The sequence below is a fragment of the Oreochromis aureus genome, linkage group 16, assembly GCF_013358895.1.
Source record: "Oreochromis aureus strain Israel breed Guangdong linkage group 16, ZZ_aureus, whole genome shotgun sequence".
In the NCBI taxonomy this organism is placed as follows: Eukaryota; Metazoa; Chordata; class Actinopteri; order Cichliformes; family Cichlidae; genus Oreochromis; species Oreochromis aureus.
Window position 1 is genome coordinate 24146199 of NC_052957.1, and position 27428 is coordinate 24173626.

Sequence of the window (27428 nt, forward strand, 5' to 3'; positions counted from 1 at the left end):
CAGGAAAACAACCTGTACTGCAAAAATGATCCAAATCCCAAATAGTGATTATATTTTTTACATTGTTATTGTGAGTCTTACGAGCATCTCATTGCATTCAGTCGGGTTTTAATAGCACTTGAAACAATGCATATTGTGGATATTTTATTTTTTATACTTAATTAAACCATTTCTAGTATCTATTCTGTTCATTTATATTTTCATAATTTTGGATAAAAAAAACCTTTCGAATTCAAACTCGTTATCTTTTAAAAAAAAAATAATTTGCAGGCCGAATAGTGCTTTATTCTTAAAGCTTCACGTGTTTCACAAATGAAAACAATAGAAACATCCGTTGTGAGGATGGATTTTTTAGAATAAAGGACTGTTTTAAACTTTAGGGCCACGACTGCTGTGTTTTTTGTCTTCATACTGTAAGAGAAGGACTTCTCACATTTGCTGTTTCTGAATATTTCCTGCGCGCATTGCACGGTTCAGACACAGAGGTTCAGACAGTCACATTAGATCATGGCAGCGCTAACTCCATTCACACTTTAGTGACAACTGAAGAGGAAACGACTCTAACACACACGCACACCGCGCGCGCTCAGGCGGGGCTTGGGGGAAACACCGTTACACACGCACGCGCGCAAATAGAGAGGGGAGGGTCTCCGCGCGCTCATCTCTCAGTTTCATTGACTCCATGTGAAACTCTGCTCAACTCATGTTTTCACTGTGTTTTTTCTGTTTTTAACATTCAGACTCTATCGTCTTAGTTCTTCTTTCGTGTTGCACGTGTTTGCCCGAATAAGAACCTACAAGTCTCGTGCGAAGCCGGTGCACGCACGAGACTCTTTAGGAGACTTGAGGAGCAACAGGAGGATTTACGCACGAGCGAGACCCGCGGGGAATAATAAGGTGGATTTAACGGAGACTTCTTTGACGCGCTGCGGTTCTCCTGAGTCTGTCACCGGCAGTCCCTGGACCTGTCTGACCCGGGATAACAGCTGTCTGACCCGGGGTAGGCTTTCTGCTGTCTGAGCGGTACAGTAACCGAAATGTGGACCGTTTATACAGTGAATGACTGATAGAGCTGATGAAGAATCAAACACTGCTGTGGTTAAGGAGTCAGGCTGAAAAAAGCACTTCTGTGTTAACTGTTCAATGAGTCTGTAAATAAACTGGTAATAATGGCAGCAGTCGGTAAAGTCATAACTCTTCATATGACCCAAAAGTTTGGGGGTCTGGAAACTTGACAACAGTGTGTTTGAATGTCTGGATCATTACTTACAGTTTTTAACTAGCTGTTATTAAGCTCATGTTTATTTAGAAAAGTGTAACCGCTCACTTTGTACTTGACTCTGTAAGAGCAACCACAGCCCACCATGATTCAAACAGGCTAAAATAAGGAAATTAAGATGAATAAACAAATCCAGAGAAACAAAAGTACAATGAAAAATAGATTTGGCAGTTCTCCAATTTTGGAAAATCGACTTGATTGACTTTTTCTTGTTCACTGTTAGACAAGAAGAAAGATTGGCAGCACTCTCACTCACTCTCTCTCCTGCTGTATAGATTAGGAAACAGCCAGATGACAGTTAGCTGAGCTTTGCATATGTGCTGGAAGCAGAGGAAACTGATAGCCTGAGCAGACAGCAGAAACTCTTTGATTTTTATACTGATGGAACAGTAGATGTAACTTTTCTTTAACCTGAACAAATTAAGTGATTTCCTCTGCTTTTAGTCTGTGGTTGGATACAAGCAGCCACTGCCTGTGGTTTCATGTAAAACCAGACACCAGCGTACTTCACAGGGGTGTGTCTCCTAAGTAACTCTGAGGCTGTCTGACAGTTGATATATATCAGTATGGGTGTTTTTGGTTTAATCACCCGGTTATCTCATGTCTAGACTCAGTGAAACATTCAAACATCAAAAACTCATCTTTTAATTAGATTGCATTATTTTATTTACATATGCCAAAACTCAGGCTGACATATTTAGCGTGCTAGTAGTCTCTGATCTCACTGTGGTGTTAAATAAAGTGATGCATGCTCGAATTAAACATACTTTGTTCCATCACAGGTATCGATTGACATTAATTGCTCATAAATTAAGTAAATTAAAGCTGATTTTATTTATTTTTTTAGAATACATTTTCTGTTATTTGTTGGGAAATTACAACAACAAACAAGTCATTTCCCCTTTTTTCAATAAAGTCCAGTTTAATGAATTACTGATGTCCCACAGTGGAAACGCTGGTAATAACCTCACACTTGTGGAATGCCACATTTTGGGCAATCGTCACATAAATCCCACTCAGACACAACTAAACTGTGAAAAGAAAAATCTGGGAAAAATCTAAAGGAAACTTTAAAGATTTGCTTCAATGACCAACTGTGTAGCAATAAAATGTAAATTCCTGTACTCATTCAGCATAACCTCTGTTTTCTTGTTGCAGTTTGCCCTCCATCATGAAGGTCTCCGCGGCCAGTGTGTCTGCACTGGTCATGGTCTTAGTTCAGGCCCTGGTTCCTCCTGCTGCAGGATACAGTCTGGATCAGGACCACAGTCTGGAGTTTAAAGGCCCGCCTTCCTCCATGTTCGGATACTCAGTCCTGCTGTATCGCCACAACACAGAGAGCTGGTCTGGATCCTTACTAGTATTCACGTTATTGGTTTACTAACAACTCCCCAGCCCCCTCCAACCCTAACCCTGACTTTTGATCTGTTTATCTACTACTGATTGTTTACTGATGTGCTGTTGATCATCGTAAACTACATTTCAAAGAATGCTACATGCTAGTAATAACCTCACTCATGCACTTTAAATTGTAAAACAACTCACAGCTGTTCTTACAGTCTTATTCTAATTGATTTAATTACCATAGTAATGCTCCGTAAGCTGCCATCTTCACACAGTATCACTTTGTGTGTGTGTGCCCACACCAGTTAGCCAGTTCTTGCCAATGAGAGCAGCTCTTTGATGCTTCACACACAGATGCCATTTAGATACTTGAGACAAAGACAAAACCAGTGCTAAATGCCTCTCTTTCCCTCTTTTAGGTTAGTTGTTGGAGCGCCAGTCGCAAACACATCCTTCGATGGTTCAATGTCTCCAGGAGCTGTTCTCCGCTGCAGCATCGCTGCTGTTGGACCCCGGGAATGCCACCACATGACTGCTGGTGTGTGTTTTTGTCAGCCTTTGTGTTTAGTCTTTTCCCCCTGCATTACTCCAGCTGTTGATGGAGATGAAACTCAGATGAGAGATGCAAGTTCAGCCAAAACATCCATTAGTGTGCTAGTGTTATAAACACATATATTTAATAAGTCTGGATGTACTGTAGATGCTATATAAGGTGAGTGAAGGTGATATGCTGACAGTCAACCACGTATCCATGTGTATGCAGATGTGACTCGGTGTGGAAAGACGTGTGAAGCCGAGCGTGATCACCAGTGGATGGGCGTCAGTTTATCCAGACAACCTGAAAAGGAAGGAGGACACATCCTGGTAACGCACACACACTCTCTCTGTGCTCCCCCCCCCCATGTTATTAATGCTTAGTGAGCGACACTAAACACAGTTTTCTTAGTTTTATCATCTTCATTGGTTCAGCAGTTTCCTCAACATGGCCGTTGTGGCAGTTCTGTCAGACAAATCGCAAGTTTTAACGAAATGCAGTTCACCATTCTGGGTGAAGAGTGGTTTTTCCCTCCGTTTTACAGTGTGGCTGTTCAGAAAAGCTGTAAACTTTTGGTATTTCCAGTGAGGTAGGCCAGCATGTCATAAAAGACAGACACCATCTGAAAGACTGTAAATGCCAGCAGATAAGAGTTTGCAGTGCTTAACATTTCAGGGCTAGCGATGGTTGGTGGTGTGCTTTGAAGGCATGGTCCACATCATATAATATATAACCTAAAAAAGTTTTTTTTTTTAACAATTTTTATGGAAATCCCTTTTAGTGCTGGTTATGTAAAATCCGTCTCTCTGTATAAGCATTTCAGAGGAGCTATTGTGCTGTTAGGTTTGTTTGTTGCTGGGAAAGTGGTAGGTAATCAGACTAGATTAGTAACATTAGCAATGATGTCCACAATTCAGTGCTCACTGAGCCATCAGCAGATCTCACACACTTAGGGATGTGTCTCTTTTTTATTATAGTGACAAATGAATATCTCTTGCACTCCCTGTTTTACTCCATTATGACTCACAACATGAAGCAAAAAGAGGGAGTTAGAGAACTCAAAGAAACTAATCCACGGTGCAGGGTCACTGTAGAGAAACAGTAAACGCACATTAGCACAGTGTCACAAACAAACTCAGTGGTTATGGACTCTTATTTTTTTGAAACAAAAATGCATTTTACTTCCAGCTTTAGGACAAAGAGTCAGCAGTCATTAAACAGCAGGTCAGTCACTTAGAAAGCCTGAAACATTTGCACAACAGACAGCAACATTTGAAAAGCCTGAAGGCATTTCTGTTACACACAGTGGAGGCAGTGATGTGATTGAGAAAGTATTTACAACACCGAGTGTCTCCTGTGATCGTCTGTGTTGCACAGGGGGGGAAATAAGCAAAGAAACATACAATGATAATGTTCAACACACACACACACACACACACACACACACACACACACAGAGTTTCTGTTACAGTGACTTAGGTCATGGGAACAACAACACTCTGCTGCCAACGTGTGACTTAGTAATGAGTGCATGTCACATGTTGTTTGTGCGTGTGTGTGTGTGTGTTTTCAGGCCTGTGGTCACCGCTGGAAGAACGTCTTCTACTCAAAGAAAGATGGTCAGAACAACAAGCTTCCCAATGGGGTGTGTTATCGTTTTGGCAGCGACATGAAAACTTACAAGGCTATGATCCCCTGTTACAGAGGTACACACACACATGCTGCTCTAATGGTTACACTTATTCCTCTCTTCCTACTAGAGAGAACAACTTTTTGACCTAGCAACCTTTTGTAGAACAGGGTAAAGAACTACAGAACTCCATGATGTCAATAAAGCTCACAAACATACAGTTGTCATAGTAAAACGAAACTCACCTGCTGACAGTTCTGTGGTTTTACATATCAGGACATAATACAAATAAAGTGGCAGGTCTTAAAATGACACAGTGATATTATTCATTTAACAGCTATTAGGTCAAAACACAGACACAGTCCTGATTTTATAGGAATTAAGAAGGTAATTAAGAGCCAGATGCATTAAACGTTGGCAGTTTGCTGGTCTGGAGCAGCAGCACAATGCTCAGGAGAAAAGACATCAGCAATGATTTTAGAGAAGCTGCTCATCAGTCGGGGAAGGGTTCATTTATTATTACACTGAGAGAGTTTATTCACAAGTGGAAAACATTCATGACAGCTGTCAGACTTCCCAGGAGTGGACGCTCCAGCAAATGCACTCCAAGGTCAGACCGTGCAATGCTCAAAGAAATTACAAAAAACCCCAAGAGCTACATGCCAGACTATACAGGCCTCAGTTAGTATGTTAAAAGTTCATAACAGTGCAATTAAAAAAAGACTGAAGAAGGATGGCTTATTTGGAGGGAGAGAAAACGGGACAGTCTTTTAACTGTAAGTTTCCTTACCAGATTTTAACATCTGGTAACATCTGGTAAGGACTATTTTTTATTTTGCTTTTTATCTTTAAATAATGTCCTGATATGTAAAACCATGACTGTGACTGTAGCGATATGAATGTGTGTGCATGTGAAACCAGCAGCTGTTCAGCTGTGGGGGGATTTATTCGTTTGTTCACCTTCACCTTTTGACATGCCTGTGTGTCTCCTACAGACCACCAAAGGAAGTTTGGGGAGGATTATGGATCATGTCAGGCGGGTATTTCCAACTTCCTGACAGAGGTCAGTAACATAAGCAACACGCTTTGTTAAAATCGCGTCATCCCCGTTTCCTCCTGCAGACTGAACGCGATCCATTCATGTTTTAAAAAGCCATCTGCTCTCCTCTTGCTGCTCCTCAGGCTATGAAAAATAAATTCAAGGTTTTAAAAAAAGAGCAAAACTGTGTCATTATCAAATCAGAAGTACAGTTTTAAAGCAGCATATGTAAGAGTTAATCTAAGATATTCAGCTATACATATAATGCAGCTTAAATAAAGTCATCACATTATAATATAGAGGCTCTCTCTTTCTCAGGATCTGGTCATCATGGGGGCACCAGGGACATCTTACTGGACGGGTTCAGTTCTGGTCTATAACACCACCAGCGGGAAGATTTCAGCCTACCTCGATAATGACAACACTGAAGCCGTCAAATTTGGAAGCTACCTGGGTAAGTAGTCCACCCGCCCCTCTACCAGCACTGCTGATGTTAGCCCGCTTCCAGAATACAGCTGCTACCTACCGGTGATGTGCTTTCACCACAAGCCTCATCAGAGAGAGTCGGTCTGTGCTTCTGTCCCTTCCTTTAAACACAATTCTCATTCTGCAGCTTGGATTGACAAAATGTGAAGGTGAAGCTTGCTGTTCACTCACACACTGTAGCCACCATGTTGAAGTAAAATGTTTCACGTCTGAAAGGAGATTCACTGACAGGTATTCACATAAAGCTGATGTTGGTCAGAAGACAACCTTAGTTACTGTTCATGCAAACATTTCCTGCCAAAGGAAATGTTCTGTGCTTTGTTAAGTATAGTCTGATCTGGTCTATAAGCAACAAACCTATTCAGATCTTAGCATAAGTTTTAAATACTGCAGGGAATAATAACTCAAATATAAGCATGATGATGTCATAAGAAGCAGCTTCCAGGATATGCGATCACTGTTACAGCTGCTCATGGCTATGCTGTGTGCTGTGGAGACATCATAACAGGTCACACAGAGGTAGCACTTTTTCTGTCTGTGAATATGATACTTACCTTACTTTCACTTCAGTGTCCAACTTAATTTTAGTTACAGTTACTGTCGTAGGTTTCCTTTCATCCATTTATGGAGCTTTCACAGGGATGTGAATAATAGAAACAAAAACATTGAAAAAACTCTATCTGGTCATTATTTGACTGTACCTGTTAAGATGATTCCCTCTTACTACCAATAAGAAAAGACTATTAAATTAAACTAACAATTAAAGCAGTTCTGGCTTTAAAAGAGAGGAACACTGGCTTTTTCTCTTTTTCTTGTAAGTGCTGAAGTTGGTGTAAACAGTTTTAGCAAAGGAAGTGGCCAAACAGCAAAAGCTGATTGAAACACAAACCGTAGTTTAGTGTGAGTTCACTTAACCTGCACATTTATTAAAATGTCTAACTAGCTTTGCTAAAGTCAATAAAATGATTCCAGGTGGAGGTTAAATTTGGAAATCTGTCCTGGAAGTGTAAGGAAGTTGATATAAACAGACTTTATGCGTTCAGTATTTTGCTTAGCAGGAGAACCAATTTTAAGCTTTGTTAAGTATTTGGGGACAAACACGTAGCTTTGGTTTCAACGTCAACTGGTTACATGCGTTTTGAGCTGTATCACATATATACAGTGTGCTCATAATCATAAACTGCATGTGACAGAGATAACCACGCTGATGCCACCCATTGGTTTGCAGAGTCTCGTTTTAAAGTCTTGATTTTGCATTTTGGCGCCAAATTATCGGCACGCCACGTTATCTGACTTAAAGCAAACACTGTCACCGCTGATAGCTGCAGGAGCTAAAAAGGCTCACGGCTTCACAGTGAACACGTTGCCCAGTGGTTTTTTCTTGTATAAAATAAAGTGTGCGTAGCCCAAACGTTATTTCATTTATTGATTTTTCTTTATTGTAAAATATTTGCAAAGTTAATTTAAAGTCTAATTATTACATTTATGTTAACTTAATAACTTGACTGCCTTTGCTGGTAGACTCCTCCTTTTGTTTGTGCCTCTTAGATCAGCAGATTTATCTAAAAACATTGGCAGGAATACGTATCATCACACCTGCATGTACACTTTTACATCCTGTGTTGATGCATTGTTTTGCACTTTTTAGCATCACTCCTGTGTGGCACAGACATGTATGGTTAATTTATCTTGGTATTCTGAATATGTGCCTTATACCGCCGTATAATCAGAATCATAATACTTTATTAATCCTTGAGCAATTTATGTGTGTATATAGTCAGATGCCGAAAACACACACACACTTGCACATAATATTATATACAAATATACAATATAAGTTACGCACGTTGAATGCGACACGTGAAACAATTGAAAACAGAGATCATAACATCGCATTTGCAGGGGGATGATTAGATGAACATAGTAAATACAAAAATCAAAGGAACTGAGATTTATATATTTTTCTAATAACATATAGATCTTAATCTGTGATGATGTTGGTGCAAATTGGCCCATGTGTTAAGGAGGATAAAGGTTACATATAAATGGCCTGTATTTATATAGCGCTTTTATAGACATGACATTTGACGTTTGGTCATATTTTTTTATGTTTTCATTTAAGAAACCAAGAGAAAAAACTCTCACAAGATAATGTCAGAAATAGAGGCTATACGAACTCATTTTAGTATATGCGCCACCTCTCAGGGTTCATGAGAAACAGGAAGCCAAGCAGAGAGGTGCTATGTTCTGAAAACTGTAGGTGAAAACATCTTCACGGTTCTCACGGGACGTAAAAAACCACAAACACCAGTGATGAGGAGCTGAGGAGCTGCTGAAATGACAACTATACAAGCTCAGACTGCAAAACAGTTTCTTCTCACTTATGATGGGGGTTGAAACTTTACTGAGTTTTGTCTTCAGGCCACTGGTGTATGTGGTTATGTGTGTGTGTGTACACACAGGAAACAGTTTCAGGAAGTTTTTTTTTTTTTTTCTTTTTAAGCCTGTGGTTGTTTTTGACTTTTTTGTATCTATGCATCGCCACACACAGATGGTTTACCTCAGTTTAGATCGACCACATGCCAAACCTGATCTGAAACCTTAACCAATAAACCAAATTTTCACCACTGCTGGTAAAATTATGTCAACCAACAGACTGGTTTCTACCTTATTTTGCCGTTTCAGGTTGATGTACACTTTGTAAACAGTTTTTATACAGCTTTAATAATATGAATGACATAAGGATTTATTTATTTACATTGAGAAGCAGAAGATTAGCTTAGCATTAAAGTCTATAAATGGGGTAGGAGCTAGCTGAGGTCTTTTCACAAGTAAAAGAAATATCCAGTTTTCTCTAAAGAGCCATACTGAAAACATTTTAGTCAGGAACTGGTAAAAGTTTTCAACTGGGAAGTCCAGCAGCCACCTGTGTGGTGGAAATACGTAACAACATAGCTTTGCAGGTTAGCTGTGAACACAGGCTTGTGCCAAATGAATGAACAGAGCTCTGATGGTTCCTGTCCTGCTTCACAAGACATTTCCTGAATCGGTTGCTCTAGAATCACCTACAAGTGTATGTGTACTTGTACAAGTGTGAATTATGTGACATGCCTGCACACTCGTGTGGATCCTTGTGCCCACGGCTACGCCTCAGTCATATGAAAAAGTGCCACACTGTGCAAATAGCAGTTTAAGTAAAAGGACAGAATTGTTATTATCAGGCAGAGTATGGCAAACATAAGAATATTAACACTTTTAAAACTTAGTGGAGTATTAATATTAAAGTAAACTTCACCCAGGCACTCTCTCTGTGTTAGCCCTGTGTCAGACTGGTGACCTGTAGCTGGGATAGGCTCTAGCCCCACCGCGACCCTGATAAGGATAAGCAGATGAGAATGGATCAAAACTTTACCCAAATTAAAGTTTACCTAAATTAATCATGTGACCTGCTGTTGTTCAGGCTATTCTGTCGGAGCTGGTCACTTCCTGAGTCCTGCAAGTGTGGAGGTGGTGGGTGGAGCTCCACAATACAATCAGAAGGGAAAGGTAAGACCTACCTGACTTGCAAGGGCCGCACTGCCAGCCTCATCCTCACTGCATCTTTGGTGCAGTGATGTAAAGATTTCTGATTTGTGTTATGTACAGCAGATGTGATGTTAAATTCAGTGACTGTGTGTATACACTGTGCAGGTCTTCATCTTTACAGCAGACAACAGCGTGCTACGGATTGTCGCGCAAGTGTCTGGAAAAGAGGTATGAAGCTCCTTAGCATTAACACTCCCCATTCAAAGCAACTGCCTGCTTAGCACTTAGCTCATGTCTTTGTGTAGCTGGGATCCTACTTCGGCTCCAGCGTCTGTGTGGTGGACCTAAACGCCGATGGATTGTCAGACCTGTTGGTCGGTGCTCCGATGGCAACGGGCAACGTGAGAGAAGAAGGGAGAGTCCATGTGTACATCAACCAGGGGCAGGTAAGCAAACACTGAGCATGGTATTATTTTACTGTGATGCTGTGATGTGTTGACTGTTTCTGCTGTCAATCCCTATTTCACAGTTCCATACATCCATGTATAACGAGTAAAACTTTCCCTGAAGAGATGAAAACTTATTTTTCATCTCTTATATTTGAAAAATTATTTTATTTATTTGACGCTATGCGGACGAGTGTTTGAAATTAAAAATAAAGGAACCTGATCGTGAACACAGACTTTCTTTTCTTTTTTTTTTACACTTTCTGGGACAACATGTTATCGTGTCCTGTGTCCTTTCTCAGGCAAAGCTAGAGGAGGAGCAGTTTCAGTTGACTGGCAGCAACGCCTACGCCGCCCGATTTGGAGAGAGCATCGCAGACCTGGGAGACCTGGATGACGATGGTTACCCTGGTAGGGAACAAACGCCAACCGATCTAGAAGTTGTTGTTTTTTTTAGTGGAGCAAGCTTTGGTATACACAACACCGCTGATATTACTACAACCAGAATTACTGAATATGTGACAGTTAATGCTAGTGCTAGAAGTTTATAAAATTTTCTTTCATGCTTCTGAAGACTACTTCTCCTATAAATACTTTTAGTATTAAAAATACATTAAAGAAAATATATATACCAATAAAAATAAAAGTAAAGATAAATCCTGATGGCAGTACTATTGCAAAATGTAAATATCCCCTTAACTGTCTTCTAGTACAAAAACCATGAAGTCTAAGTAACTGTTACCCTGTTACTTCAGATACTACTAGTCCCACTGCTAATATTACTGCTGGCGACCCTGCCTGCAAATCCTATTAGTTATACCTAGCACTAAGAGTATTGCAACATTGTTTTTCATTCTCTTCCAAGTACTACAAATAACAGAAGATTTTGTACTGCAAATAAGTACTATACTTGTGTGATAAGTACTATACTTTAGAAACGACTCCTGCTTTTACTGTTTCTGCTCTTGCTACTGCTAACAGCACATGCTCTGCTGTTGCTTCAGTAGCTGTCACAGTAGCACAAAACCCAGAGTGAGCAGCTGTGGGTTCACTTGTGTGCTCCAGGGCACCTTGACAGTGGTAATTAGAGAGCTTTAAGTGCTGCTCTCTTTACTTTCTGCACAGATCTACTCCATTAGCACAAACATTAGAAATGCTACTACATTACTTAACTGGCTGTTGAGCTACATAACAAAAAACATGCTATGTAGTGATGATGTATTTTATGCGCCTTACTACTTGAGACTTCCCGATAAATAAGGAACATCACACAGACTTCAACACAACGCCCTAACACATACATGAAGACCCCTACCTTCTGTGTGTGTGTTTGTACGCGTGTGTGTTTGTGAGAGGGGTGGAGGGTGTTATTATGTTCATTAAACGTTAATGACATACTGTTGTTGCTCTGTAACTGAACATGCCCTCTAATCTGCCACAGCTAGATAAAAGGGTGTGTGTGTACCCATGGTCTGGGGACACACTGTATCTGTTCACTAACACACACACACACACACACACACACACACACACACACACACACACACACACACACACACACAGGGTGGACCCACCTACCTTTTGGAGAAAAAAGGAAAAGTTATAGTCATGAAATTTTACTATGAAGACTGATTTTAAGTTTAGCTTTACAGTAAACTAGGAAATATGGTAAGGCAAGAAATAAATGTAAATCAGTGTGCTGATGTCTGAAACAATGGAAGTATCTCTGAGTGCATTAGTGTGTCCATGACCTCAATATTTTAAGAACACTTTAGTTAAATATTAAAAGACCATACTGGTGTTTACTCATGTTTATATACTCTTGCATACTTTTATCCATCTGAAAAAGCAAGAAAGGACAAATATTACCCTGTGAATTTAAAGATTAGTAAATGGTAAAGTGTGTGAAAATTTTATGTAAAAAGTCACAAGAACTAACGACTGCTTTGAAGAAAAGAAATCAAAGCTGAGGTTAGGCTGAAACAGTTCTGTGAAAAACAATTTGTCCCATCCTAAAGATAACCTGAGTAAATACAAAATGCAGTTTTTAAAAAATGTTTAATTTCACAGCCTGACAACGATCAGATACATGCAGGGAGTCCAGCTCTGAATGGTTAAACCAAACCCAAAAAGTACAAAACGAGGCTTTTTGGAGTGGCCAAGCCAAAATCTGGACTCAAATCTGATTGAGATGCTTTGGCTGTTCGTGCTTCAAAACCCTCCAGTGTATTCTGAATAAATCCGACACATTGAGGTTCTGCAAAGAAGAGTGGATCGAAATTCCTCCACAGTGATGTGAAAGACTCATTGCCAAACGCTTGACTGCAGTTCTTGCTGCCAAGGGTGGCACAACCAGTTATAAGGCTTAGGGAGCAATTACTTGTTCACATAAAGTAAGTTTGGATAAATGTTTTCCCTTATTAAATTAAATCATAATTTATGTAAAAAAAAAAACCCTACATTTTGTGTTTATTCAGGTTTTCTCTGACTAGTGTTACAATTTCTTTGTTGATCTAAAACATTTAAGTACAAATATGCAAAAAAAAGACAGAAATCAGGAAGAGGATGAACACTTTTTCATGGCACTGTAGGTTAGTGACAAGTGAAAACAAGAGTCCTTTCAAGTATATTAATACAAAATTGTGTGTGTGTGTGTGTGTGTGTGTGTGTGTAGATGTGGCGATTGGTGCTCCACATGAAGACGACCTTAAAGGAGCCGTTTACATCTACAATGGCAGAAAAGAGGGCATCTCATCAACTCCATCCCAGGTACAAACTGAGCAAAAACCTCCAGGGCTTAAAAAAAGAAAAACTGCAGGTTCTCAAATGAAAAAAGATAAGAATGTCTTTCAGTGACAGGCAAGGGCTATAAATGAGGATGACGTGCAGGTAAAAATGTCACTTACTTACTTTTTACTTACCAGTGCAATAACATGTCTAAGAAAAATGCAAAATCTGACCTGATCCCCTTGCGGTCATATCTCAAAGAGAGATTAATAAACAATTAAATAGAATAGATTAATATTAGTGTCGGTGAAGAGAAAAGACCTTGGGGTCTTTGTTGAACACTTACTTGCACTTGCTTACATTAGTACTTATATCCTCCTGTGCTTTTAAGTAATACCATTACACCACTAGCTTTCATGATATCCCTACCGTTGTGCTTTCAGAGGATTACTGGATCCACCCTTGGCCATGACCTCAGGATGTTCGGCCAGTCGCTGAGCTCTGGCATTGACATTGATGATAACGGTTACAAAGGTAAACAATTTTGTGCCACAACTTCTGCCATATTTGTTTCATTAGATAATTTTAAGCACGCTGAACCCTCTCTATCTCTACAGATGTGGCAGTTGGTGCGTTCCTTTCTGACTCAGCTGTGGTTCTCAGGTAAGTCCTCACTGAAGCTTCCTGTTGAAACATTACCCAAAAAGACTCCATCTGTAGTTACCCTCTTCTCATAGTAGTGAACAGGAATGTTTTTTTTTAATGTATGTAGACTGCAAGAGAACCAAAAGTGTCCCAACATCTGTGGAAAATATGGTGAAAATAACAAAATCCACCTGCTTTATTTGTTTTCAGTTGTTTTCAGTGATTCATAAACCCCAGTCTGCATGCTGTGATAATTTCTCTGACTGTGTGCTTGTGCTGCAGGACCCGTCCAGTGATTCAAGTGAACGCGTCTTTGATCCTGCCGGAGCAGATCGACGATCGGATGGCGCTGTGCCGAGAGCTCAGGCATCCAGCTCCCTGCTTTAACGTTACCATCTGCTTCAGTGTCCAATCCAGACATTTCAGAGGGCACATAGGTACTGCCCTAAATGCACCTCTTTAGTCTATTATCTGTTAATTTATAAAATTTAAATGCTACCTATGTTTAAAAGTAAACACCAGTCAAGCACATCATTAGAGTCACTGAGAGCTGACTGGAAAAACTTGCTATAATGCAGTATTTTGCTGGGGAACCAGTCATTCTTGTGGATGTTACTCACCAAAACAGCAGCAACAATCCCCAGTGGCACCCAAAGCCTAAGCAGAGAAATCCAGATGTCCCCTCTCCCCAGCCACCTCCTCCAGCTCATCCAGGGAAACGTTGAGCTGTTCCCAGCCCAACTAAGATATATAAACTGTACATTAATCTCTGGCTCTCTTCCACAGTGTTTTTTTAGTCCTGTCTCCCTCCCCACACCCCCAACTGGTCACAGCAAATGGCTGCTACACCCTGAGCCTGGTTCTGCTGGAGGTTTCTTCCTGTTAAAAAGGATTTTTTCCTTCCCACTGTCACCAAGTGTATCTGATAGTTGGGGTTTTCTCTTTATTATTGCAGAGTCTTTACCTTACAGTATGTAAATTAATAATTGTGCAGCATGCCCTAGGGCTACCGCTGGGCCTACTCCTGGAAGAACATGCCCAGAACACCTCACCCGGGAGGCGCTGAGGAGGCCTCTTACTCAAATGTCCAATCCACCTCAACTGCCTCCTTTCAATGTGGAGGAGTAGCAGCTCTACTCTGAGCCACTCTTGAACTCCTGAATTCCTCACCTTATCTTTAAGGGAGAGGCCAGTCTCTGGAGAAAATTCATTTTCGTCACTTCTCCTTCACTGTGCAGCCCTTGTGGCCATTGGTGAGGGTGGGGACATAGATTGACTGGTAAATTGACAGCTTTGCTTTTCCGCTCATCTGAACTAAACCTTTCTAACACGATCTCATAAACAGATGTAGTGGTCAATCTTATGTAATCAGTCAGCCAAAGCTGCAGAGTCACACTCCTACTGTCCTTATCATAAAATACGTAAATGCAACCCTCCAGCCATTTTCTCTTTGTCCCTCTATTCTCTTGTACAACAGCAATGTGCCTAATTGGAGTTTCAGTGCTGGGATTGGATGATAGCTTTTCCAAATCGCAATATTTGTTTTGCACAAAGTGCACAGTCTGATTTTTGAAGGTTGTTTCTCTCTTCTCTTTTTTAGATCTTCAGTATAATCTGACCTCTGACCTCCTCCATAAACCCTCCTTCCCACCTCGGTTCTTTTTCCACGGTAACGGATCGTCCAATATCACAAATGAGCGTGTACGAGCACGACAGGGGCATCTCACTTGTGTGACCCATGTGGCTTACCAAAGGGTAATATACTCACCCACTGTCTACTTTGGGCATATTAACATGTGATGCACTGATTGGATTAACAGCAGTGATGCTAAAAAGTTTATCTTTCCTCCTCTGACTCCTTTTTCTTTCCTCCAACAGAAAGATGTGAGGGACATTTTTACGCCGGTTCAGTTTGTGGTTTCTTACAGTCTCAGGGAGACAAACAGCCGCAGAGCCTCTTCTACATCCTTCCCTCCGTTAAAACCCATTCTGCAGCGGAGCGCAGGACACCGCAACACCATCACCAGCCAGGTACCAAGCTAGCATACAAACACCCAGCAAATACCAGCTAGAACAGCTCATCATGCATGCAGTAATCAATATCTATATTTATAAATCTGCTCTCATTAAAAAATGAAAAATTTCTACTTGCAGTTACAACACAATTATTTGGCTTAATCATCTATAAATGAATACAAACCTATACATAGGTTTAGCATACTGCTAAACTAACACATTAAGCCATCTGCAAATTATTATTATCTTTGTTCGACCTTTGTGTATCAACACACCATCTTGCCTATCCAGATGTGCTTTCAGCTGCATCTCAGCACATTAACACCCTCCTGCTGTGTGTGTCCCCCACATGTTGCTCACACTCATAAAGCAGTGCAGGAACAGTTTACAAGTAGGAATTCACAGGTGGAGTTAGTCATCAGGGGTTTTTTATTAAACCTCTCAAGTTGTTTGATGTTATCAGTGAAGTAACACAATCGAAATGTTTATTTATTCTCACGGCTGCCGCTAACCCGCTGCTTCTTTTCTTTCTCTCAGACTCGGTTTGCTCGTTCCTGCTCCCTGGTGAACTGTTCGACAAACATGCAGCTGTCAGCTCATCTAGTGCTCCCACAGTAAGATCTCTCTCTCTCTCACACACACACTGCAGGGAGCTGTGTGTGAATGACAAAAGAAACCTGGGAAACAACCGGGATATACGTGAAAAAAAAGAAAAAAGGATATCAAGCTGTTGTGTTTGCATATTTTTGTGTAGAGAATAAATGTGTGCTGTATGCTGTTGTAATTAGTAAGTGCCAGAGTTACTGGTTAGATTCAGCTTCACACTTTGGGCTCCTGAGATCAAACTGTAAAAATCTGCAAGTTAAAACCAAAAAAGAAATCAAAAGTATTTCAACAGTAGAGAAAGTTTGATTCTGATTGTAACTCCAGCGATGCTTGTTGTTTGTCGTGTTTGTCTTCAGTCAGCAGGAGTACTTTGCGCTGGGATCCGGGCAGACTATCATGTTGAAAGCCTCACTGCTGAACTCTGGAGATGATGCCTTCCTGCCACGACTGACGCTACGGTTGCCGAGCAACATCCACTACATTAAAGTACTGCAAAATGTGAGTCAAACTTTCAGATACCCTCTCTACTTTTAAGATTTGGCTTAAACGTTTCCTTTTTAACAAAGCTTATCGTAAGGGTTGGATCAGGTGACCCTGAATCCTCCCTTAGTTAAATTGCAATAGGTTTAGGGAGGGGTTCCCATGATGCACCAAGTGTTTTTCTTTACACGCCTCAGCTCTCTCACTCTCTATGTGTTTATACACCATTTTGCATCAGTTACTAACTTTAATCTCTTATGCCTGGTTTCTTCCTGTTAAAAGGGAGTTTTTCCTTCCCACTGTCGCCAAGTCTGATTTCTTCTTCTGATTGTTCGTTTTTTTCTCTATTACTGTAGGGTCTTTACCTCACAAAGAGCCTTGAGGCAACCATTGTTGTGATTTGAAGCTATATAAATAAAACTGAACTGAATCAATAGATAAATGGTGTGTAGCTTGTGTGTTTCAGGGTCATTTTTAGGGCAGAAAAACGTACTTACCGTCATGTATGTACTCCTAAATGGTCCTGGCTGAGTAAGCTGCCAGAGGGTAAATTGATTGGGTAAAATGAGAAAAAAGTGCCATCATTCTTGGAAAAAAAGAACTCTATTTGAGAACCTAGATGAAGATGAACAGCAGACTGCTACTCTCTTAGACAGTGTCATCAGCAACCATAGGTAGATACAATGGACAGCAGTATGTTTCATGGCTGGTCTTACAGTTAAAACTGCTGTGTAAACAGACAGTCACTCAACATTAACTGTTAAATGATGATTGTCAACATTAAAATACATAACGCATCCACAACAAGCCTGCTTCTCTTCAACCAGGAGGACAATGTGGTCAGATGTGATGTCACACAGGAAGTCAACGCTACAACAGTGGGTGTTGACTGCAGCGTCACCAGCTTCCTCCTTCCAGCGCACACCCAGGTAAGCCTGAGCTAATTGGAGGTAATCACACACTGATCAGATACCAAAATTATGAGGAACCTGAATGTCGTGCTCCAGCCAGCTATTATTTGTCCTCAACTTCCTGTGGTCCAGAGATCAAAGGTCAAAGCGGGGTTTTGCACTTTCAGTTCTCCATTTTTCTTCGGCTTATCATTAAATTGCAAAACTATCTGGTGAAACGGACCGTAGCTGGTTTAGAGTAGAGATTCCCGTATTGTGTAAAAAAGTTCCAGCAGCAAAGTCATAAAGAAGGAAGATGTTAAGTAATATTTTTTTTTTTGTAGCTGAAGATCAGCTTTCTGTTGGATGTCAACCAGAACAGCACACCTGGCCAAAACCTCATCCACGTCAACGCCAGCAGGTAAATCTCCTCTGCTCACCTCATCGTTTTTCTGAGGAGAACAACGCAGCAAGGAAGCTAAGACAGTAAAGCAAACTAATGTATGAAGCTAAAGTGTTATTTATAAAGGAGTATGCAGAATGCACATTAATGTGGACATTAAAGAAGAAGAAGAAACAATACTGAATATGAAATAGCTTTATAGACTTTTAAACCTTGAATCGAACCATCAGGGAGTAAAAATACGTGAAATTTATTTTCTCTTCAGTGATAACTATGAGAGGAGGGAATATCTCCATGACAACTCCATCAGCCTCACCCTTCCTCTCAAATATGGAGTCAACGTGAACATCCACGGGTGAGCTCACCTTGTTGTGCATTACTGTCATTTGCTTTGTCAAAGCCTTTTTGGGGTGTTTTTTTTTAACCGTGTCAGTGAAATTCATGTGAACGACATTTTTTCCTCAGAGTGCAGAAATAAAGGACATATTTAACTCCAGATAAGTAATCCCAATGCTTTCTGTCTGCCTGTTTACAGTTTTGTGACTCCCTCCTCTTTTGAAATTGGAGATGAAGACTTGATTCCCACTAACTGCTATTCAGAAAGCTTCAATTACACATACAAGGTAGGTCAGCCTGATTCAGAGGGTTTTTTTTTTTATATGTGATCAGACAGAATGCAAACACACTTCTGGATTCTTTAAATGCCAAACAAGCAAAACAGTAACAGATGGAGCTCATTGAGGTTAAATTTAACATTTAACGTTGGCAGACTTATACGCATTTGCAGACAGTTTGATTTATGTGTATGTCTGCCCCTATGTATGTTATAGTAATACTAAAAACAGTGAATCTGTTCTGTTAAAACATGTCACTCAGTATAACATTATAATACTATATTTCCCATTTTTTTTCCATTTTATCAAAAATGAAAATGATACTGTTATTGTCAAAATTTGATTTTGTGACCAGGACAATAAAAAGCTACTTTCAGCTGCTCCCATATTCACAAGGGGATCGCAACTCTGTGTATTTGATTTAGGCAGATTTTTAATGCCGGATCTCCTTCCTGACACAACCCCAAACGGGGTTTGTGTCTTCTCGTGAAAACAAACAATGATCTTTTTTAAGCAAATTTAAACCACTACACCATGACAAGCTTTATTCCTGATCACAAACGCAAAGTTTAAAGACAATAATGTTTACTGTCTCCAACTTTGAGGCATAAGCAATCAGGAAAAAAACATCTAAGTAAAATAAAAAAGTATAGTAGCAGGACCCTGACGCTGAATCAGAAGCTAAAAAAAATCAGTTAGTCGTCATTCACTTTATTTACAAAGAGGTTGTATTTAAACCCTCTTCTGTGTCTTAAATATAAGCCGATTCATAAAATTACAGTCAACTTTAATCTTTTAAATGAACTGTATGCTGTAGAGCTGGGTGTATCTCTTTAACGTGTTAAATCTGAAAGTTTTTTCCCACATTTGTCCCAAAATAGCAAAAAAACATAAAAAAGATCTAAAAGCTGCTGGTCAACAATTTTCAGGAGTCGCCTGCTTTAAAGATAAACTATGCTGCTTCTTCTGAACTGACTGGCTATCGTTTAGGATTCCTTTTAATCGTAAATTTAAACTTACATCTTCTCATCTACTGATGATCAATTTTACCTGACGTTTTACCTTTCTTCATTATGGAAAAATAGAAAAATCCAAAACAGAGGTCTATAAATATATAAAAAAGACTATATAAATATGACATATTATATGAGTATTGGCAGCACGGTGGCACAGTGGTTAGCACTGATGCCTCAAGGCAAGAAGGTCCTGAGCTTGACTCCACCATCTCCACACACACACATACACAACCCTGATAAGCGGAAAAGGATGGATGGACTTATGTACTGAGTTTATGAAGAGTTAGATGTGTCAAGGTGGGATGTTGTGACACACTGAAGTGTCACAACATCAGTTTTATAAGTTCCCCAGAATATTAAGTGCACATGTTGGTTTCATCACTTGGTCACATTTTGTGTATAGATGTCTACATGACCAAACTTATTTATTTAAGAATGTAGGTCAGCAAATTAGGAAATGCAGAGATCACGGTGAGAGTTCTGTGTGTCACGGTACTTTCAACAGCATATTGTGAAAGAAAATGGAACAGAAGAATGACTAGTTTGGCCAAAATAAAAAATATATGCAGCTGTCCAAAAATACAATTTCATATGTGAAGCTAAAACTTCACAGCAAGTCCAATTTCATCAACACTGGATGAAGAGTTTAGGAAAGTGGTCATCTGTGAGTTGGTCTTTCTGGTTTCAATTGGGAACCTTTGGTCTTAGTAGTAGTAGCACATCATGAAAACTGGAGCCAATCAACAATTTTTAGCAACTCTTTAAAGGGAAGTGTTCAGAAACAAACAGGAAGTTGTTGCTATGTTTGTGCTCATTTGGTTTACTTTCACTGGTGCCCACACATCAAAAGGTGAAAAAAGACAAGCTAAATACACAGGACTCTTGATATGAACACGTCCTTGCCTTAGAGAGTCTCAGCATCTTGTTCCATCTGCCTGCAGGTGTTAAACTCCGGTCCCAGCAGATCAGTCGACACTGTGGTTGAAATTGCGCTGCCGAAGATCCTCGCACCTTACCGTCACAGGCTGTTGCAAGTGATCGATTGGCAGGTACATCAACACAAACATCTGCATTGGGTTTGACACTAGCGTGAAAAAAGTTATTCGTAAATGGCGACAGGACAGACCGTACTAACACATGAATTCTCTCTGCAGTCGTCTCAAGGTGTGTGTTACATCAGTGACACAACTGTTTCAGTCATCAACGACTGCGACGTCCCTCAAGCTTCCTTCATCAAACAACTCATCTTCTTCTTTTCGCCCACCTCCACCCGTAGAATGGTACGCACACACACACACACACACACACACACACACACACACACACACACACATAAAAATGTGGTCTCTCAGATACAGCTTATGCAAGGGTGCAAACTTGAATTTTGTTCTCTATGTTCAGTTTTGTGGCCGCACTGATAAGGCTTGTGAGTGGTTGGTGTGTCGCCTCGGTAATTTGGAGGCGGGGAGAGAGGTCACCATCCAACTGGAAGCCAACCTGAATCCTGCCGTACTACGGCAAGCTCCGGTAACACACTCACACGCAGACGACTGATTTCACTGCATTTTGCCAGAGTTTCTGGTCCCTGATGCCTTTCTCCGTGTCTCAGGGTCGCCATGGGATCATGATCCTGGAAAGCACAGCAGTGATGTCATCACCTAAACAAGATAATAACACCATCCTGATCCAGGATCATCCTGTAGCACAGGTAAAAAAAAACCCTGCAGCCAATCAGAACACACTGCTGTGTGATCCGAGAGTCTGGGCTTCACAGTTGAGTCTGGGCCGTGGTGCAGCAATGTTAAAGATGTATGTTGCACTTTTTCCAGGTATTGGTGGAAGCTGTTTTTACCCAGAAACCCTCAGCAATGGTGAAAATCTTCATTGTTGTTGTTAGTTTAGCTGTGGGGTTAACAATCCTGGCAGCTCTCATCTGGTGTCTGTGGAAGGTACTCAATTTTTGTTTTGCAACATAAACTCATTTTTGTGACGATTCTCCCAACAATAACTGGTGTATTTTAACAATCTGCCATCTTGTAAAATATCATGCCTCAGTTCTGCGGTACTGATCAACCACATTATGTTGCAGTTTAATGTTTGCAGTTGATACACAGGCTTCACGTTTTCTCCTTCTCTTTGTCCGTCAGGCTGGATTCTTCAAGAGAGAATTACATCATAAGGAGGAAGAGTTCAACAGAGACAGCTGGGACTTCGTTCCCAAGCACAGCAAAAGAGAAAGCACTACCTAACCCGGATTGTTCTCTCTGCCCGTGACCTGATGGAGTTCACATTGTACCTATGAAAGAGTGTTTATCATGCCACGGTCTTACTGCAGCACTGTGGACGTCATCGGTCAGTGAAATCCGTCTATGCTCCGAGGGTTTGAGTCTAACACGTGAGAGTGAACGCCTCCTGAATCTGACTGTGACCTTTTAAACTATTTTGCCGACATGCCTTCACAAAAAGGAACCAGAGAAATCCAAAGACCTGAAAGAAAAAAGACTGCAGTGTTCGATGGATAGAGGATTAATTAAAAGGGAAGTGAACCGGAAGTCATCAAATCTGAACCTATCGGAAAGCCTCGGAGCTTCCTGGGATTAATGACCTTCATTTTTTTTAGGAGAAAACAAAACAAAGAACATCACTTTCTATGATCTCAGGTGATTTAAACTTTGCCTCTGATTGGCTCGTAGCTCTGGGAAACCTTCCTTTTGTCTGTGTAACTTATTTTCTGAATTTTGTTCACCTGCTGACCAAAACACACACACACACACACACACACACACACACACACACACACACACACACACACAAAGAGCTGACTCACTGGCTGTGCTGCATCATTTGACGCCTGTGGCTCACACTGGATGTCGTCCAGCTGGAGGAAGAAGGTGATGGCTGCTGGGATTTGCTGGTAACAGGGGTGATCACACCGTTTTTGCCTCCCACTATTTGTTTTGGGATGTGTCTCCTCTGCTTAAACCAGCAAATTTTTATGGCACAATCAGCTCATCTGATGCAAATCCACACATTTTTGTTTTGCACAAAGTTAGTTCACTGAGCTAATGCTGACCACTGGCTGGATACTCCAATGTGGAGGACATGATCAGCTTATTAGCGCTATCTGTTTTTACTTACCCTCCTGCTTTTGCAAACTGCTTCACCATAGAGGAAACTGAGGGCAGTTTTGAAGTAGGATTTATAGAAATTTCAGGGCAGAGGATGGAAAAATTAGCAGAATGCAGGATCTTTCTAATACAGTGAATCCTCCATTGTGCTGCCTCCTGGTGCTATGGTTCCTTAACCTCCCTCCCCGTGAGCCTCATTTCACACTTGTTTGCAGTTTCTCTGACGCTTTGTCTTCATTTTGGAAGCCATGCAGGGAAGAAGAAAACAGGAAGCCATGCTGGTATGTGGAGGGAAAAACAATGAGAACAATGTACAGCCACATGAGCACAAGTGCACCACGCAGGGCAGCTAGAAATGAGCATTTCTCCTCCACTCCTTCTCCTTTTGGGCCCAGGAGTGTCAAACACACAGAATCAAACATAATGAGGCACGAAGGCTCTTTTAATGTGGTAACAATCACAATGTGATGCCCATGAAAAAGTTTGTCCTGTGGGAGTTCTTTAAATTAAAATTAATACAAATAAAACAAGAGAGGAAAAAAACATAAATGTGATGCATTTTAAATAAAGCACATTTAAGGTTAACCACTCCTACCAGTGTGAGGTAGGTGGGAGATCTAATGATCGACAACTACTTGAAATCACCATTTTTAAAAGAATGTTTATGGCCTGAGCTCTCAAAGTAAAGCTCCATCTTCTGAACAGACGCATCACAAACACTAAGTAAACAAGTTTGATGTGGTCAGTTTTCTCAGTCATACTTCCTAAAATTGACACCTGGGCTTTTGAAACTGAGAACTTGTTGGTTCAAGTAATAAAAAAACTTTTTAAAAAAAGCATTGTGTTAACGGTCTCCATGCAGACTGTTCACTCAGCTGCTGCCCTCCCCTCCGGTGTGCGTTTAATACAAATGCACCTCACAGAGTCACACCGAGTGTTTTAATATTTTAATAAGTGACTTTGATGTTCTTATGTGAAGTTGTTCTGCACTGGAGAGTCTCACTGCTTTTAGCAACACTTTTCTATTAAAATAAATGATTTTCTATTTAAACAGCTTGATTTTTATACTTTATTCCAGTCGCAGTATGATTTGAGTCAAAATGAGAATCTACATGCAATGAATACATCAGGTCTGGTTTTGCTTCACCATCGTCTGCACAGATAGAAAAGTCACCTATTAATACCTTTATTCAAACATGAACCCTTTGGGAATCAGTTTAGGTGAAATAAACTGGGCTTTGAACACAAACTAAACAAGTTTGTTCTCTGCCACAGAAACAAAAACTGGATGAAAAAAAGCAACATATGAAATTAAAGTCACATGATCTGAGAGAAATGGGTAATGAAACTGTAGTAAATTGTAAACAAACCATTTTTATGTACATTGGTCAGTTCTGCAGCTGATACATGAATAAAACTTACAAAACATTCACATTATGCTTTGATAAAAAGAATATAAAATTAATCTAGCTTTAAAGTAAAGGAGTTTTTTTTATTGTATTTATCGGTAAAATCATGGGCGGACGACCAAAGTTTCAAATTGTGAGTTCAGAGTCTGTACAAAGAGCACTGTTGAGTCATTTTGGTTACTGTGGTGAGTGTCACACAGAGCAGCGCCCCCTTGTTGTTCTCAGATGCAGCTGCAGGAGACAGACGACTCGGCCTCTTCCACCTCCTCACCGTACAGAGTGATGAGTCTTGGGTGGACTCTGAATGCACCACAAAGACAAACAGAAACACAGACACACAGTCAGGTGGATATTAAGGACCTGCAGACATGTTGCTATGGTTGCAGGAGCATTTCTTGATTGATATTGATGTAAATGTCACAGAATGTAACAACCACACTTAAACTGAGACCATTTCAAATGAGGCTTCAGTGAGCAGCAGATGGATCAGATGCATTTTCAGGTTTTTGTTAATTTTTTCAATTTCTTTCGATGAATTTCGACATGACTTTCAGATCATATTATCTGCTTTTTAGGCCGGTCACTAATTCATTTGTCTTCCATTTGTCCAGTTTCCTCAAATCTTTTAAGAACTCACTGAACATCATACTGAGATACTATGGAAGAGGATTAGGGCCACTGGAAAAGAAAAAACAGGAGGCACGTCTTTTGTTTTTCTTTTTTCAGAATTCTGACTTTAATCTCAGAATTCTGAGAAAAAAAAGCCAGAATTCTGGAGAAGAAAGTCAGAATTCTGAGATTAAAGTCTGAATTCTGACTTTTCCCTAATCCTCTTCCATAGAGATATACCAAGTTTGTGGCTAATATCTCTTTGGCAATCATCATGTTGGTGCAAAAATATTATTTTGTGCTAAGTTGTCTGTTATCTGTAGACACAACATAGGTTCAGCCCTTGTGTTAGGTCCTTTTTATGTTTGAAAGATTCATAGATCACTGTTAATGTTTTAATAAACAAAACAAGATACCTCTGAAAATGATGAGGTACAAGGACTGGACTGAAAATAAGTGAAAGAGCAGCCATTGTCCAAATTAATAATAATAATAATAATAATTATTATTATTATTATCATCCTCTATGTTCACCTCTTCTTGCTGTATTTTATTGATCTGAACTAAAAGGAAAAATAGTGCCTTGATCATCAATAATCAGTGCTTGAATTAATCAATAACTCATTAGGAGTAATTCCTCTATTTGTATTTACTGTATTATCTGGATATATCTTTAATAACGAGGGCGTGAGCGTCCCACCTGATGAGCACTTCATTAGCGATTTCCACCAGCTCTCCGTCGATGTTCCAGGGGAAGGTTGTTCCTTCTGTGTGGATGAAGGGTGTGGTTTTCGAGTCACCCTCCTCTTCACTCTCATCCTCAGAACAGCCAATCAGCGAGCAGGGGCGGATCTTCACCGCTGACACAACATGCGTCTCCACGAAGGAGAAGTTGAACTGCACACAGATAATCAGTCAGAGCTTTGTCTTGTGTGTGTGTGTGTGTGTGTGTGTGTGTGTGTGTGTGTGTGTGTGTATTAAAGCTGAGCTGATGAGGTCAGAAAGAGCCATTAAGATCTCCGTTAAGCAGCTTGTTAGAGTGCAGCAGGATCTGTCTGTGGTTCTTCCGGTCCACTGTCCTCTGCTGTGAGGCTCCAACAGGGGGCAGCAAAGACCAGCTGACTGTCCCGCTGTCTGTCTGTCTGTCTGCTGTCCTCTCCTGTAGGTTTGCGCTTTCTTAAAGTAAAGGCGTTCTTATAGGACAGATTAACATCTATCTTAAGACAAGAGCCCAGAGGATTCTTGTACTGTCCTTAAATACACACTTGATGTACCGTTACGAGACTGTGAATTGTAGAGAGAAATATTTCACTACTCCACTACGCCTAATTGATGGCTTAAATATTTCTCTAGCAGTTTCTAATATTTTGTCACCACTCTTTGATAATATGAATTTGAATTTATTGCATCTTATTAAAGAGGGATAGATCAAAGCAAAGGATATGATTAATTGATCATGGAAATATCCAGCAGGTTAATATATAATTACAGCTCCACTTCAATTTAATGCTGCTTCAATACCAACACACAGGAGGATTTGCACCAAAAAGCACTGAAACTTTAAAATTATTTTGAGAAAATCATCTGATTAATAAAGGTGTATTCAGTTTTTCACACACTCTACATCACACAAGTGACAGGAGAGGTTTAGAGTCCACAGTAGGACATAAACTGTAAGGGTCACATGTGGGCAGCTCCACTTGAACACCCACTTTTGCCGTGCTTTCTGCTGAGATGTCAGGACGGACACTAGCAGGATGTAGGCCAGTCAGTAAACAGCCTGTTTACTCCAAGTCTGAACACCACACTGCCAGTATATTTAGTAAGTGGGTTAGTGTGCAGTCTCTCTGCCCAGACCAGGTCATGCTGAACCAGGCTAATCTACTCACTAACTTCAAGGAAAATTGCGGTATTTTTAAAACTGGGACCTACTTTCCCATCTTCTAGAGTCTTTAGGTGATGTGCACATTGAGGGATTGTGGTATAATCAGCAGCCATTAATCGGCTGTAACACAATCACAATCCCGAGTCAAAGTGCTTGTGTGACCCTGAAGTCAAGAGTGAGTTCCCACGACAATAAATTGCTCTCTTTGGTGGAAAACATCCGGGTGGAAACATATATAACAGCTGAGGCTGTCATCAGCATCATCTACACACTGCACCAGCTCTGTGCAATTAAACTAAGCCCATCATGATAACATCAACATGTTGTCTTTGCTTTTTTTGCACAATAGAGTTTAACTGACGCACAATGTCCACTCAGAACAGTCTTGGAAATGTTGATTTCTGCAGGTTTTTGTGTGTTTATGCTGTTGGGTTTTTTTTAGTTTATTTTCTTGTGTACAAAGATTTGCCCCATTTTTTAAAATTCTTTTAATAGTAATATGTACTGTAGATGATGAAATCCATAAATCGTTTGCAATTTCACATTGAGAAATTGCAAACACTTGAACTTTAACTGCACCCGACAGAAAAAAATGCATATTTTTTAGAGTAAACTGGGAGTTTGTAAAGAAAAAAGGTAGCTGTCGTACTCCGACATTCCTTAGTTGTGAATTGTTTAGATTTTAGACTGCAAATGTTCAATTCCTGAGCCTTAAA

General features: G+C 40.3%; 2 protein-coding genes across 3 annotated transcripts in view; one reads left to right on the plus strand and one right to left on the minus strand.

Moving 5' to 3' along the window:
• Nucleotides 1-656: 656 nt before the first annotated feature.
• itga4 (integrin alpha 4) lies at nt 657-24058 on the plus strand. 2 transcript variants are annotated; one of them, XM_039599899.1, is made up of 29 exons: nt 657-1023; nt 2438-2623; nt 3043-3161; nt 3387-3487; nt 4732-4864; nt 5784-5851; nt 6146-6281; nt 9774-9859; nt 10004-10066; nt 10144-10284; nt 10587-10695; nt 12959-13053; nt 13455-13545; nt 13629-13674; nt 13939-14093; nt 15257-15411; nt 15535-15687; nt 16210-16286; nt 16635-16776; nt 17586-17687; nt 17993-18069; nt 18317-18406; nt 18587-18674; nt 20623-20730; nt 20836-20961; nt 21083-21208; nt 21291-21389; nt 21511-21630; nt 21829-24058. In XM_039599899.1, the coding sequence occupies exons 2-29, from the start codon at nt 2451-2453 to the stop codon at nt 21928-21930; spliced, it is 3081 nt and encodes a 1026-aa protein (XP_039455833.1). In that variant the 5' UTR covers nt 657-1023; nt 2438-2450; the 3' UTR covers nt 21931-24058. The 2 variants fall into 2 exon arrangements, with proteins under 2 accessions (XP_039455833.1, XP_031597298.2); XM_031741438.2 differs by having other exon boundaries at nt 657-1000.
• The window catches only part of cerkl (ceramide kinase-like), a 32834-nt gene continuing 27697 nt past the window's right edge, over nt 22292-27428 (minus strand). Inside the window, exons 14-15 of the mRNA XM_031741429.2 lie at nt 25528-25724; nt 22292-24518 (exon numbers count right to left, since the gene is read on the minus strand). Coding sequence (XP_031597289.1) covers nt 24440-24518; nt 25528-25724 — 276 coding nt within the window. The 3' untranslated portion in view covers nt 22292-24439. The remainder of the gene's footprint in view (nt 24519-25527; nt 25725-27428) is intronic.

Excerpts from the sequence above, each read along its gene's own strand:
- itga4 (XM_039599899.1), top strand. The coding sequence starts at position 2,451 with ATGAAGGTCTCCGCGGCCAGTGTGTCTGCACTGGTCATGGTCTTAGTT. Across the intron at positions 21,209-21,290 it reads CCGTACTACGGCAAGCTCCG|GGTCGCCATGGGATCATGAT; the intron begins GTAACACACTCA and ends TCCGTGTCTCAG. Across the intron at positions 21,631-21,828 it reads TCATCTGGTGTCTGTGGAAG|GCTGGATTCTTCAAGAGAGA; the intron begins GTACTCAATTTT and ends TTTGTCCGTCAG.